The sequence below is a fragment of the Hyperolius riggenbachi genome, chromosome 1, assembly GCF_040937935.1.
Source record: "Hyperolius riggenbachi isolate aHypRig1 chromosome 1, aHypRig1.pri, whole genome shotgun sequence".
Taxonomy (NCBI): domain Eukaryota; kingdom Metazoa; phylum Chordata; class Amphibia; order Anura; family Hyperoliidae; genus Hyperolius; species Hyperolius riggenbachi.
This window is the reverse complement of record NC_090646.1, coordinates 13,730,189-13,745,338: the sequence shown is the minus strand read 5'-3', so window position 1 is coordinate 13,745,338 and position 15,150 is coordinate 13,730,189. Positions and strand designations below refer to the sequence as shown.

At 46.7% G+C, this 15,150-nt stretch overlaps 2 protein-coding genes across 6 annotated transcripts in view; one reads left to right on the top strand and one right to left on the bottom strand.

Annotated features, from left to right (window-relative positions):
- Positions 1–15,150, bottom strand: part of LOC137562405 (uncharacterized) — a 428,020-nt gene that overhangs the window by 294,121 nt on the left and 118,749 nt on the right. The gene's annotated exons all lie outside the window — the stretch shown is intronic.
- LOC137562383 (uncharacterized) overlaps positions 1–15,150 on the top strand; it is a 146,867-nt gene that overhangs the window by 55,869 nt on the left and 75,848 nt on the right. For all 5 annotated transcript variants that reach the window (XM_068273739.1, XM_068273731.1, XM_068273722.1 and 2 more), the window contains exon 3: positions 8,410–8,529. In XM_068273739.1, coding sequence (XP_068129840.1) covers positions 8,410–8,529 — 120 coding nt within the window. The remainder of the gene's footprint in view (positions 1–8,409; positions 8,530–15,150) is intronic.

Below are 15,150 nucleotides of genomic sequence, written 5' to 3'. Positions count from 1 at the left end.
AATCCATAGCTACCTTGGGCTTTCTCCAGCCACATGACCATCGTTGCTTTCCTCGCTGTCCTCTCAGGTGCCTCCGTTTTCCGCCTGGCTGTGCACACCCTACGCAGTCACGTCACCGAGATCGTTCTGCACCTGTGCAGTACTACCTGTGCAGAATGCTCTCGCTGATGTGAGTGTGCACACGCAGAAGAGCCTGACTGATGTGACTGAAGATGGATTACCGGGGCTGATAGCAGGAAAACGCAGGCACCTGGGAGGATAATGAAGGAGGCAACGGCGGTCCTGGGCAACCATCTGAAAATGGCGCCTGTGAATAATGGCGCACAGTGTTGCCGCTAATCCATTTGCCGCTTATTGCTATTTAACGTTAAAGCCTTATTGTTATTTAGCGTTAAAGCCTTATCGTTATTTAGCGTTAACACACAGAACCCTCTCTGTACCTATCCCTAACCCCTAAACCCCCCCGGTGGTGCCTAACCCTAACCACCCCCCTGGTGGTGCCTAACCACCCCCCTGGTGGTGCCTAACCCTAACCACCCCCCTGGTGGTGTATATTGTACTGTAACTATACCTAACCCTACTCTCACACAGAACCCTCCCTGTACCTAACCCTAACCACCCCCTTGGTGGTGCCTAACCCTAAGACCCCCCAGTGGTGCCCAACCCTAACCTTGACAGTGTTACATTAAATCCATTCACCGCTTTGCAGTTAAATAACGTCTGCAGTTTGGCTTATGTAGGGCGCTATTGATAAATAACGTTAGTGTGTGCCACTATTGATAAATAACGTTAGTGTGTGCCACTATTGATAAATAACGTTAGTGTGTGCCACTATTGATAAATAACGTTAGTGTGTGCCACTATTGATAAATAACGTTACTGTGTGCCGTTTTTCTGCTTTTTTCCCTGTGCGCCATTATTATGCAGTACTAACGATAAATAGCGATAAGCGTATCTTTTTAATGCGGCGCCATTTTTATGCATAGGCGCTGTGCGCCATTATTCACTAATCCCGGTCCTGGGGCTGGAGGAAGCTGGAGTCCTACAGATTTTTTGCCACATGGACACTCAATCATATAAATCCCAGCACAAGTTGTACAGTTAATGAAATCTTTGATGGCAAACTTCTTCTCCTCCTGTATTCCTAACAGTCAAATTGCAGATATTGCTTGCACCGCATGGGTAGCTACCTCAATATTTCGGCCTCCCACAAGGAATGGGGGAGAAAGGGCATCTATATTTTCTATCACAAATTATTCGTGCTCTCCTGGGTAGGACCCTGGATTTTTGGGAACATATTGGTTTAAAATGGGATCATTTGTCAGGATATTCCAGTGGTGGTGTAGAACAGATTGTATTCTGATTGAATGTATCCACTACTCTGTCCAATAACTCAGTGCAACAATAAATGATCCAAAATACAACCTGTCCTAGCTAGATTGTTTTGGTTGTGAACATATATCTTCATGTTTTGGTGAGCGCCAGCTGCAGGGGAAGGAAGAGCAGGCACTGGGGGCAGATATACTACATATACTGCAGCAACTATACTACCTATACTGGGGCATCTATACAACCTATACTGCAGCAACTATACTACCTATACTGGGGCATCTATACCACCTATACTGGGGCATCTATACCACCTATACTGTGGCAACTATACTATCTATACTGGAGCAACTATACTACCTATACTGGGGCATCTATACCACCTATACTGTGGCAACTATACTATCTATACTGGGGCATCTATACAACCTATACTGCAGCAACTATACTACCTATACTGGGGCATCTATACCACCTATACTGGGGCATCTATACCACCTATACTGTGGCAACTATACTATCTATACTGGAGCAACTATACTACCTATACCGGGGCATCTATACCACCTATACTGGGCCATCTATACTACCTATACTGGGGCATCTATACAACCTATACTGCAGCAACTATACTACCTATACTGGGGCATCTATACCACCTATACTGGGGCATCTATACCACCTATACTGTGGCAACTATACTATCTATACTGGAGCAACTATACTACCTATACCGGGGCATCTATACCACCTATACTGGGCCATCTATACTACCTATACTGGGGCATCTATACCACCTATACTGCAGCAACTATACCACCTATACTGGGGCATCTATACCACCTATACTGGGGCATCTATACCACCTATACTGTGGCAACTATACTATCTATACTGGGGCATCTATACTACCTATACCGGGGCATCTATACCACCTATACTGGGCCATCTATACTATCTATACTGCAGCAACTATACTACCTATACTGGGCCATCTATACTACCTATACTGGGGCATCTATACCACCTATACTGCAGCAACTATACCACCTATACTGGGGCATCTATACCACCTATACTGGGGCATCTATACCACCTATACTGTGGCAACTATACTATCTATACTGGAGCAACTATACTACCTATACCGGGGCATCTATACCACCTATACTGGGCCATCTATACTACCTATACTGGGGCATCTATACCACCTATACTGCAGCAACTATACCACCTATACTGGGCCATCTATACTACCTATACTGTGGCAACTATACTACCTATACTGGGGCATCTATACCACCTATACTGCAGCAACTATACTACCTATACTGGGGCATCTATACCACCTATACTGGGCCATCTATACTACCTATACTGTGGCAACTATACTACCTATACTGGGGCATCTATACCACCTATACTGCAGCAACTATACTACCTATACTGGGGCATCTATACCACCTATACTGCAGCAACTATACTACCTATACTGGGGCATCTATACCACCTATACTGCAGCAACTATACTACCTATACTGGGGCATCTATACCACCTATACTGGGCCATCTATACTACCTATACTGTGGCAACTATACTATCTATACTGGAGCAACTATACTACCTATACTGGGGCATCTATACCACCTATACTGGGCCATCTATACTACCTATACTGTGGCAACTATACTATCTATACTGGAGCAACTATACTACCTATACTGGGGCATCTATACCACCTATACTGGGCCATCTATACTACCTATACTGTGGCAACTATACTATCTATACTGGAGCAACTATACTACCTATACTGGGGCATCTATACCACCTATACTTGGGCAACTATACTATCTATACTGCAGCAACTATACTACCTATACTGGGGCATCTATACAACCTATACTGCAGCAACTATACTACCTATACTGGGGCATCTATACTACCTATACTGTGGCAACTATACTATCTATACTGGAGCAACTATACTACCTATACCGGGGCATCTATACCACCTATACTTGGGCAACTATACTATCTATACTGGAGCAACTATACTACCTATACCGGGGCATCTATACCACCTATACTTGGGCAACTATACTATCTATACTGGGGCAACTATACCACCTATACTGGGCCATCTATACTACCTATACTGTGGCAACTATACTATCTATACTGGGGCATCTATACCACCTATACTGGGCCATCTATACTACCTATACTGTGGCAACTATACTACCTATACTGCAGCAACTATACCACCTATACTGGGCCATCTATACTACCTATACTGTGGCAACTATACTATCTATACTGGGGCATCTATACCACCTATACTGGGCCATCTATACTACCTATACTGTGGCAACTATACTATCTATACTGGAGCAACTATACTACCTATACTGGGGCATCTATACCACCTATACTTGGGCAACTATACTATCTATACTGGGGCAACTATACAAGCTAACTATACTGGGAAAACTACACTATATATATATATATATATATATATATATATATATATATATATATATATATATATATATATATATATATATATATATATATATATATATATATATATACTGAAGCAGGGGGGGTGGATCAACCTTACAAGTTTGCCTCAGGCAGCATAAAGAATGGAACTGGCCCTGATCACAGGGAGCACAAAGAGTTTGAGAGGCTGAAGGAGGTTGGTGGTCGGAGCAGGAGAACCACCATGCAGCCTTTAGCAGCAGCAGCCCACCTCCTGCTCATCCAGAAGCAGCAGCAGGAGCATGGAAATGCACTGCTCCCTCCTGTGTGCCCTTGAGAGGTCTCCCAGAAATTAAGGCTGGTGAGAGCAGCCGGTCCTCAATGCCCTCCTCTGCTGTCTACTCTGCTCCCATCTCAGCTTCCTGTGCAGGGCAGTGACAGACCCTGCTGAGCAACACTTTTCCAGAAGTGACCAAGGCTCTGCCTCCCGGGAACAGGAGCATCTGGAAGCTTAACGGTTGCTTGCCCGGGGCGTTTGCTCCCAGCTCCTGCCATACTCCCTTGTGCAGGAGGGTAGTGACATGTATGTGCTCCCAGTGTCGAACTGGGAGGTGGAAAAGCTGAGGAAATCCACCTGCTGGACAAGCAGCAGAAACCCTGTGTTATCACTCCTAATAGAAACCTGCAGCAAGCCTTCACTGTGAGCAGCAACACCTGATTACTGCTGCTTGGCCAGCAAGTTGATTTCCTCTGTTCTCCCAGCTCCCAGTCCAACACTATGTGCTCCTGCAGTATAGGATCTTGGAGTAGTGTATTCCCAGCCACAACTATTTCTCCCACACAGCAATCCCAGCACTGCACCAGTTTGTGGTCCAGAACATGACCCGTTTGCTTGATCACTCCATGGGCGGGTCCATGTGTCCATGGACTCCTGGAGCAGCCGCTACGGACAGGAGCGCTACCTGTCCTTCACTGCCCACTGGGTCAGCCTGGTGGAAGGGGCTGAGGATTCAGCAGCAGCAACTAGCACAGCAGCAGCCCAGTTGGTGGTGCCACCCCACGGGGTCAGGGGAGATGCATCAGCTTCCTCTGATCCTGTTCCCTCCACTGGAGTGGGCACGTCATGCAAGCATGCCCGCCTCAGCGAGAGCAGGTCATCTGGGCACTGGGCAGTTTGGCACAGGGGGAGCTGAATGACGGCTCTCCCTGCTGCCACTAAACTCCCTGGTGGCGTTAAATACTATTCCCGCTCAGAGTTGTCACAACTCGGAGGAAGATGTAATGCGTGGTCTCGCAACTACCAGAGCCCTAACTCATTACAAGGGGCGTGCATCATAGCATTGCTGCTATGATGGCGGCAAGCTTAGGCACACGGCGCTCATGGCCACATGCCAAATAACCTGCTTCATGCCTCAGCAGCAGTGTTAAGCACTACCACTGCCAAGCACTGCTGAAAATGGTCAGTCTGGGGAAAGAGAACTTAATGGCCACCAATGTCCTGGCCACCCCCCAGGAGTAGGAGCAGAGGTGGCTGCCCCTCAGAGGTCTCAAAGTCAGGAACATGATGTCTGACAACCTACTGGCTGCCCTCTCCAGGGGAGACTTGACCCACATCCTGAACCTCGTGGTGCAGAGATTCCTACCCAGGGATGGACAATCTGCTGGAATTGGTGCGGAAATTTTTTTGCCATTTCTGCCACTCCGCCACTGCCTGAGCGACCCTGTCCTCGCTGCAGCAGAATGAGGGTCTTCCATCACACTGGCTCATGATTGTTGTGCACTCGGTGGAACTCCACCCTGGCGATGTTATAGCGGCTGTGCCAGCACAGAAGAGCTGTCACCCGCTACCTCATGGATGAGACTGTGTACGGCGCCACAAATCTTCAGGTCATTCCTGCTGTGGATTAGGGGCAGATGCAGTAGGTGTGCCTAGTGTTGGCTCCCTTCCTGCACAGAACTAACACGGTGAGCCAGGAGCAGGCATCCGTCTGCGAGTGGGTGCCTATGGTTTGAATGCTGGACGGGCCCGTGTTTGATCTGCTGGAAGAGTTAAAGGCAGCCCGAGACAGCTGGATCAGCAGGCAGCTGCAGAGTCCACCTCTCAGGAGAAGGAGCAGGAGGACTTCTAGGTGGTGGAGGAGGAGTTGGAGGTCCCTGACCTCGCTGCAGATGGGGAACGGCCAAGCGCTGCTGCATTGGCCATCAGACACTGAGTGTTGAACAAGGGAGTTACAGGTGGCCCTTGTTCATAGACTGAAGGAAGCCTTCCCCCAGCCTTCCACCCCCCTTTCCCAGTTCAGTCAACCCAGCAGATGCCTGCGGTAAGCAGCAGCAGCAGGCACTCAGGAGATCTGCTGATTCTCACCAGGAGACTCTACATGGTGGAGCTGCCCAGAGTGCAGGTGCCAGCAGCAGCCTCCTCCTGTAGTCAGCACCAGTGGCTGACTACATGGGGTCCTTCTGCGGCCTTGAGACCGAGAGCCCCATGAATCCCATTAAGTACTGGGTCAAAAGGATGGATATCTGGAGGGAGCTTGACACCAGTATGCCCTGGAAGTCCTGTCCTGTTCTTCCAGCGACAGCGTACCCTCGGAGAGATGCTTCAGTGCGGCCAGTGACATGGTCACGGAGAAGCGCTCTCATCTGTCTACGGAGTCTGTGGACCAACTCAGCTTCTTCAAAATGAACCATGCATGGGTTGAAGGCAATTTCCTTGCCTCTACTGTTGGCAAGAGGGGGACATAAAGTGACTTGGATTGCTGGGCCTGACCAACACTTACCACAACCGTGCTGTTGTTGGTTCATTTTATTTTTGCTGTGGTACGACCCCCAGATGCCATGGCCTACCCTACACTGCTGCTGCCCCATGCTACTACTAGGTGTCTGGGATGAAAACTGTGCTGTCCGAGTTGTGGGGAGGCCCCAACTGTGGCTGCACGACAGCTTCCTAGAACCTCCAGGGTTACCTTTTTAGTTCATTCATGCTGTGGCACAGGAGCCATGGCCTACCTTACACTGCTGCTGCCCCATGTTAATGCTGTTATTAGTGTGTGAAAAATAGCTCTGCTGTTGTTTAAAAATATGTATCCTACTATATCCTAATATTAAATTGGAATGTTCAGATGTTTGGATGTTTGTTACTCGATCACGCAAAAACGGCTGAATGGATTTGAATGAAATTTGGCACACACATTGTACATTACCTGGAATAATTTATAGGATACTTTTTATTCCCATAACCAAAAAGTGGGCGGAGACAAATACAAATTTCATTGGGAAAATGTAAACTGCAGCCATTCTTACACTGTTAATGGCAGGGTTCTCAAACTTTGCACAGTTGGTCACTGGGTGACTGGGATTAATATTCAGAAAAGTGTGTGGAGCCTACAAAATCCAATCAAAATTCACCTATTGATTTTCAAGGCAAATATTTTATTGCTGTCATTCTTGCACTGTGAATGGCACAAGCCTCAAACCTGGTACAGTTGGTCATTGGGTGATTGGGGTTCGAATTCAAAAAAGTGGGAGGAGCCCCAAACAGACAATCAGATTTGTTTCATTTCAGTGCAAATTATTGATGCCAAAGACAGCAAGGCTCACAAACTTGGTCATTGAGTAGTGGTGGTACACTTGGTCATTGGGTGACTGAGGTTCAAATTCAGAAAAGGGGCAGAGGCACAGCCAATCAGATTTGTTTCATTTCCATGCAAATTATTTATACCAAAGAGCGCAAAGCTCAAAAACCTGGTCATTGTGTAATTGAGTAATTGTGTGTTAGGGTTAGAAAAAATGGGCAGAGCCAACACCAGCCCAATACATACCCAGGCAATGCTGGGCCATCAGCTAATATATATATATATATATATATATATATATATATATATATATATATATATATATATATATATATATATATATATACACACACACACACACACACACACACACACACACAATTGCTCAATTATTCGATGAGCTAGTTTGTTAGCTTTGCAGTCTTTGGCATCAATATTTTGCACTAAAAATGAAACTAATCTGATTGGCTGTGGCTCCACCCCTTTTCTGAATTTGAAACCACCATCACCCAATGACCAACTGTACCAGGTTTGAGGCTTGTGCCATTAACAGTGCAAAAATGGCACCAATGGAATATTCCCCTTGAAAAGCAATAAGTGAATTTTGATTGGCTTTTGTAGGCTCCACCCACTTTTCTGAATATTAATTCCAGTCACTCAGTGACCAATTGTGCAAAGTTTGAGAACCCTGCCATTAACAGTGTAAGAATGGCTGCAGTTTACATTTCCCAGAAAAATTTGTATTTGTCTCCACCCACTTTTTGATTATGGGAATAAAAAGTATGCTATATGTTATTCCAGGTAATGTACTATGTGTGTGCCAAATTTCATTCAAATCCGTTCAGCCATTTTTCCGTGATCGAGTAACAAACATCCAAACATCCGAACTTTCCTATTTATAAGATAAGATTTATATAGCTCTGACATCTCCTGCAGCACTGTACAGAGTACATAGTCATGTCACTGACTATCCTCTGAGGAGCTTATAATCTAATTTTACCTCTGATCTCTCTGTAGAACTGAAGCCAGAAGCTGAGTCTTCTCCATCATTCGAAATGGATAACCACAAGCCTTCCAGCAAGCTAATCAGAAAGCTACTACCTTTCAATACAGCAAGAAGATATCCACAGAAAATGGGTGAGTCAGTGAGTCTGTCCTTATTGTTGTGTATTTATATAGCACTGACATCTTCTGCAGCACTTTACAGAGTACATAGTCACTAGAGATGGGCCGAACGGTTCGCCCGCCAACGGTTCCAGGCGAACTTCGGGTCGTTCGCCTTCGCCGGCAAAGGCGAACTTTCCCGGAAGTTCGATTCACCCCATAATGCTCCATTAGGGTCAACTTTGACCCTCTACATCACAATCAGCAGGCACATTGTAGCCAATCAGGCTACACTAAGTCCTGGAAGCCACCCCCCCTGTATATAAGGCAGGGAGCGCCAGCCATTTTAATCACTTGTGCGCCTGCAATAGTGAGAGTAGGGCGAGCTGCTGCAGATTGTCTCTCTTAGGGAAAGATTAGTTAGGCTCTTGGCTTGTTAGCTTGTTCCTGGCTGATTTTTATTGCTAATATAGCACCTCTCAACAGCTCTTTTCAGAGCTAATCCTGTTCTTGTGATTTTTTTTTCTGTGTGTCACTTGCGTTGTATAGACAGCTTTTGTAATTCATACTGTGTGCCACTGCTAGTGCCAGCCAGCCCAGGCCAATCACTGACACCTGTGTAAGCTGCACATTTGTGTAATACCCATTACTGCATTTGTGTTGCATGGACAGCTTTTGAAATAAGTATATATATATATATATATATATATATATATATATATATATATATATATATATATATATATATATATACCTATCTACCTGTTGTGTTCATTCAGTGAAACCACCTCATCACAGCATATACCTAGCTGTTATGTTCAGTGAAACCACCTCATCATCACAGCATAGACCTAACTGTTGTGTTCTGTGAACCCACCTACCTACGTAAGTGCACGCAGTGTGATATACCACTCTGTGCATACCTGTTAACTGCTGCACCTGTGTGACTGCACATTGTATTAGTTAAATCAGTGCATACCTTTCACTTCATCCCCCCCGATATGGACAAAATGGACAAAACAGGTAGAGGCAGAGGTAGAGCCAGACCCAGAGGAAGGCCATATGGCATGTGTATGCGAGGTCGTGGTGATGTGATTTCGTGCGGCCCTGGCCCAAAGTACAGTGCTCAGAAGAAGGCACGTCCCATCACCTCACAAGATTGTCAGGATGTGGTTGACTATTTAGCAACACAGAACACCTCGTCTTCTGTAGCCACTAGCGCTACTACAAGCACCACATCCTCTGCATTTTACACTTCGCAGGACATATTTGGTGGTGAAATCACTGATTCCCAGCCACTACTGCTACAATAAGATGAAGGCGCTAATCAAGTTACACCACCTCATATGTCTGAGTTAGGTGGCGACACTATGGACGTAACGTGTGAGGAGGGGGATGATGAAGTACCTGGTGGTGGTGCAGTTTTGGTGGTGTCTGAGGAAAGCGAAGCTGGGCAGGATGATTATGATGATGATTACATGGATGCCATGTATGTTCCTGATAGAAGAGATGAACAAGGGGACAGTTCGGAGGGGGAGTCAGAGAGGAGTAGGAGGAGATGAGTTCCTGAAAGAAGCAGGGGGAGCTCGTCCTCAGAAACAGCTGGTGGCAGTGTCCGGCGCCCCATGTATCGCCAGCTATGGACAGCCAGCCAACATGCCCTTCAATGTCAGCTGCTGAGGCCACCATAGTGCCATCACCCCAGGGGGGCTCAGCGGTTTGGAAAATTTTTAGTGAGTGTGCCTCAGATCGGAGCAATGCCATCTGTTCTCTCTGCCTCCAAAAATTGAGCCGTGGAAAGGACAACACTCACGTAGGGACAGGTGCCTTACGAAGGCACCTGGAGAAAAGGCACAAACAGCAATGGGAAGAACACCTGAGCAAAACCACACCAAAGAAAAGCCACCCTCCTTCAGTGGTGCTCATCAGAGCTAGGATATCCGAGATACTCGGATATCCTAGCTCTTTTTTCACTATTCGAGCTCGAATACCGAGCTCGAATAGTATTAGCTATCCGGGCTGTGCTATCCGAGCGCACTCGGATAGCAAGCAGCTATCCAGAGATATCCTAGCTATCCGAGCTCGGATAGCGTCACAAGCTCGGATAGCGTCACGACAGACGTCACCTCGAGTCCTCACAAGCGAATCAGAGGGCTCCCAGCCCTCTGACTGCAGCCAATCACAGAGGGGGAGCCTGGCCAACCCCCCTCTATAAATAGCAGAAGCCATCTTGCCTCACTCGTCCTGCTTGCGACTTACTGACTGATTGTACTGAGAGACTGCTCCAGTGCTTTTTGTCTGTGTGCAAGTGCATTTATTGTGTTCTAAACCAAGCGCTTTTACACTCCAACACTTGATATTCAACTGTATTGCTTTGTATTGTAGATAGATTGTATTTTAGGCAGTTTAGTTTGTGTGATTAGGGACTAGGGAGGGAAACAGTCTGTCACTGGTGCTGCTGCAGCCAGCAGCTAGGCCCTGTGCCTAGACAAGGCAGCCTGCCCTGCTCTGTGCTCTAGTCTCTACTAGTTACCTTACCTGTGCTCTCACCTGTCCTATTCTATCTACTGTACTACTTCTGTGTTAGATAGATTATTGTACTATTTTGTAGTTAGCAAGTAGTGTTGGGCGAACAGTGTTCGCAACTGTTCGGGTTCTGCAGAACATCACCCTGTTCGGGTGATGTTCGGGTTCGGCCGAACACCTGATGGTGTTCGGCCAAACTGTTCGGCCATATGGCCGAACTAAGAGCGCATGGCCGAACGTTACCCGAACGTTCGGCTAGCGCTGTGATTGGCCGAACGGGTCACGTGTAGTGTTGGGCGAACATCTAGATGTTCGGGTTCGGGCCGAACATGGCCGAACTCCGAACATAATGGAAGTCAATGGGGACCCGAACTTTCGTGCTTTGTAAAGCCTCCTTATATGCTACATACCCCAAATTTACAGGGTATGTGCACCTTGGGAGTGGGTACAAGAGAAAAAAAAATTTAGCAAAAAGAGCTTATAGTTTTTGAGAAAATCGATTTTAAAGTTTCAAAGGGAAAACTGTCTTTTAAATGCGGGAAATGTCTGTTTTCTTTGCACAGGTAACATGCTTTTTGTCGGCATGCAGTCATAAATGTAATACATATAAGAGGTTCCAGGAAAAGGGACCGGTAACGTTAACCCAGCAGCAGCACACGTGATGGAACAGGAGGAGGGTGGCGCAGGAGGAGAAGGCCACGCTTTGAGACACAACAACCCAGGCCTTGCATGAGGACAAGAAGCGTGCGGATGGCAATTTGCATTTTGTCGCCATGCAGTCACAAATGTAATACAGATGAGAGGTTCAATAAACAGGGACCGGAAACGCTAACCCATCACAGATGTTCATTGTTCATGTTACTTGGTTGGGGTCCGGGAGTGTTGCGTAGTCGTTTCCAATCCAGGATTGATTCATTTTAATTTGAGTCAGACGGTCTGCATTTTCTGTGGAGAGGCGAATACGCCGCCGATCTGTGACGATGCCTCCGGCAGCACTGAAACAGCGTTCCGACATAATGCTGGCTGCCGGGCAAGCCAGCACCTCTATTGCGTACATTGCCAGTTTGTGCCAGGTGTCTAGCTTCGATACCCAATAGTTGAAGGGTGCAGAAGGATTGTTCAACACAGCTACGCCATCTGACATGTAGTCCTTGACCATCTTCTCCAGGCGATCGGTGTTGGAGGTGGATCTGCACGCTTGCTGTTCTGTGTGCTGCTGCATGGGTGTCAGAAAAATTTCCCACTCCAAGGACACTGCCGATACCATTCCCTTTTGGGCACTAGCTGCGGCTTGTGTTGTTTGCTGCCCTCCTGGTCGTCCTGGGTTTGCGGAAGTCAGTCTGTCGGCGTACAACTGGCTAGAGGAGGGGGAGGATGTCAATCTCCTCTCTAAAGTCTCCACAAGGGCCTGCTGGTATTCTTCCATTTTGACCTGTCTGGCTCTTTCTTCAAGCAGTTTTGGAACATTGTGTTTGTACCGTGGATCCAGAAGGGTATAAACCCAGTAATTGGTGTTGTCCAGAATGACAACAATGCGTGGGTCGCGTTCAATGCAGTCCTAGGCCGAAGAGGTCATAGCCTAGGGTCACAAAACCTGTTTATTTGGGCAATTTCAATGGTGGCGAGTCTGACGTACATAAATCGCAGCAATGGTCGTTAGCAACGTCTGAATCTCACGAAATGTCTCATGCAGGTAGAAGACATATTGTTAGACTTGGGCTCCAAAGATGGGTTCCCTACATCTCTGCAAACCAGAGTTACAGGGCTCCAAATTTGGTAAAATCCCCCATAGGCTTTCATTGGGCCTCCTATTTACAGTTCCAAAATCTCACATCTTTTCAAAGGGCAATTACTCAGCAGTGGCAAATTTTCTAGCATTGTAGGGACCCTTAGGGGGAACATGACTGGTGAGTATCGGGCCCCTAGGCCAAAGAGGTCATAGCCTAGGGTCACAAAAACCTGTTTATTTGGGCTATTTCAATGGTAGTGATGGTGACGTACATAAATCGCAGCAATGGCCGTTAGCAAAGTCTGAATCTCACGAAATGTCTCATGCAGGTAGAAGACATATTGTTAGACTTGGATTCCAAAGATGGGGTCCCTACATCTCTGCAAACCAAAATTGGTAAAATCCCCCATAGGATTTCATTGCCTCCCTATTTCACTTTCCAAAATCTCACATCTTTTCAAAGGGCAATGGCTCAGCAGTACCAAATTTTCTAGCATTGTAGGGACCCTTAGGGGGAACATGACTGGTGAGTTTCGGGCCCCTAGGCCGAAGAGGTCATAGCCTAGGGTCACAAAAACCTGTTTATTTGGGCTATTTCAATGGTAGTGATGGTGACGTACATAAATCGCAGCAATGGCCGTTAGCAACGTCTGAATCTCACGAAATGTCTCATGCAGGTAGAAGACATATTGTTAGACTTGGATTCCAAAGATGGGGTCCCTACATCTCTGCAAACCAGAGTTACAGGGGTCCAAAATTGGTAAAATCCCCCATAGGATTTCATTGCCTCCCTATTTCACTTTCCAAAATCTCACATCTTTTCAAAGGGCAATGGCTCAGCAGTACCAAATTTTCTAGCATTGTAGGGACCCTTAGGGGGATCATGACTGGTGAGTTTTGCCACTGCTGAGCCATTGCCCTTTGAAATGGTGTGAGATTTTGGAACGGTAAATAGGAGGCCCAATGAAAGCCTATGGGGGATTTTACCAATTTTGGACCCCTGTAACTCTGGGTTGCAGAGATGTAGGGACCCCATCTTTGGAATCCAAGTCTAACAATATGTCTTCTACCTGCATGAGACATTTAGTGAGATTCAGACTTTGCTAACGGCCATGGCTGAGATTTATGTACGCCACCATCACTACCATTGAAATAGCCCAAATAAACAGGTTTTTGTGACCCTAGGCTATGACCTCTTCGGCCTAGGGGCCCGAAACTCACCAGTCATGTTCCCCCTAAGGGTCCCTACAATGCTAGAAAATTTGGTACTGCTGAGCCATTGCCCTTTGAAAAGATGTGAGATTTTGGAAAGTGAAATAGGGAGGCAATGAAATCCTATGGGGGATTTTACCAATTTTGGACCCCTGTAACTCTGGTTTGCAGAGATGTAGGGACCCCATCTTTGGAATCCAAGTCTAACAATATGTCTTCTACCTGCATGAGACATTTCGTGAGATTCAGACTTTGCTAACGGCCATTGCTGCGATTTATGTACGTCACCATCACTACCATTGAAATAGCCCAAATAAACAGGTTTTTGTGACCCTAGGCTATGACCTCTTTGGCCTAGGGGCCCGAAACTCACCAGTCATGTTCCCCCTAAGGGTCCCTACAATGCTAGAAAATTTGCCACTGCTGAGTAATTGCCCTTTGAAAAGATGTGAGATTTTGGAACTGTAAATAGGAGGCCCAATGAAAGCCTATGGGGGATTTTACCAAATTTGGAGCCCTGTAACTCTGGTTTGCAGAGATGTAGGGAACCCATCTTTGGAGCCCAAGTCTAACAATATGTCTTCTACCTGCATGAGACATTTCGTGAGATTCAGACGTTGCTAACGGCCATTGCTGCGATTTATGTACGTCAGACTCGCCACCATTGAAATTGCCAAAATAAACAGGTTTTGTGACCCTAGGCTATGACCTCTTCGGCCTAGGACTGCATTGAACGCGACCCACGCATTGTGCGCATTCTGGACAACACCAATTACTGGGTTTATACCCTTCTGGATCCACGGTACAAACACAATGTTCCAAAACTGCTTGAAGAAAGAGCCAGACAGGTCAAAATGGAAGAATACCAGCAGGCCCTTGTGGAGACTTTAGAGAGGAGATTGACATCCTCCCCCTCCTCTAGCCAGTTGTACGCCGACAGACTGACTTCCGCAAACCCAGGACGACCAGGAGGGCAGCAAACAACACAAGCCGCAGCTAGTGCCCAAAAGGGAATGGTATCGGCAGTGTCCTTGGAGTGGGAAAATTTTCTGACACCCTTGCAGCAGCACACAGAACAGCAAGCGTGCAGATCCACCTCCAACACCGATCGCCTGGAGAAGATGGTCAAGGACTACATGTCAGATGGCGTAGCTGTGTTGAACAATCCATCTGCACCCTTCAACTAT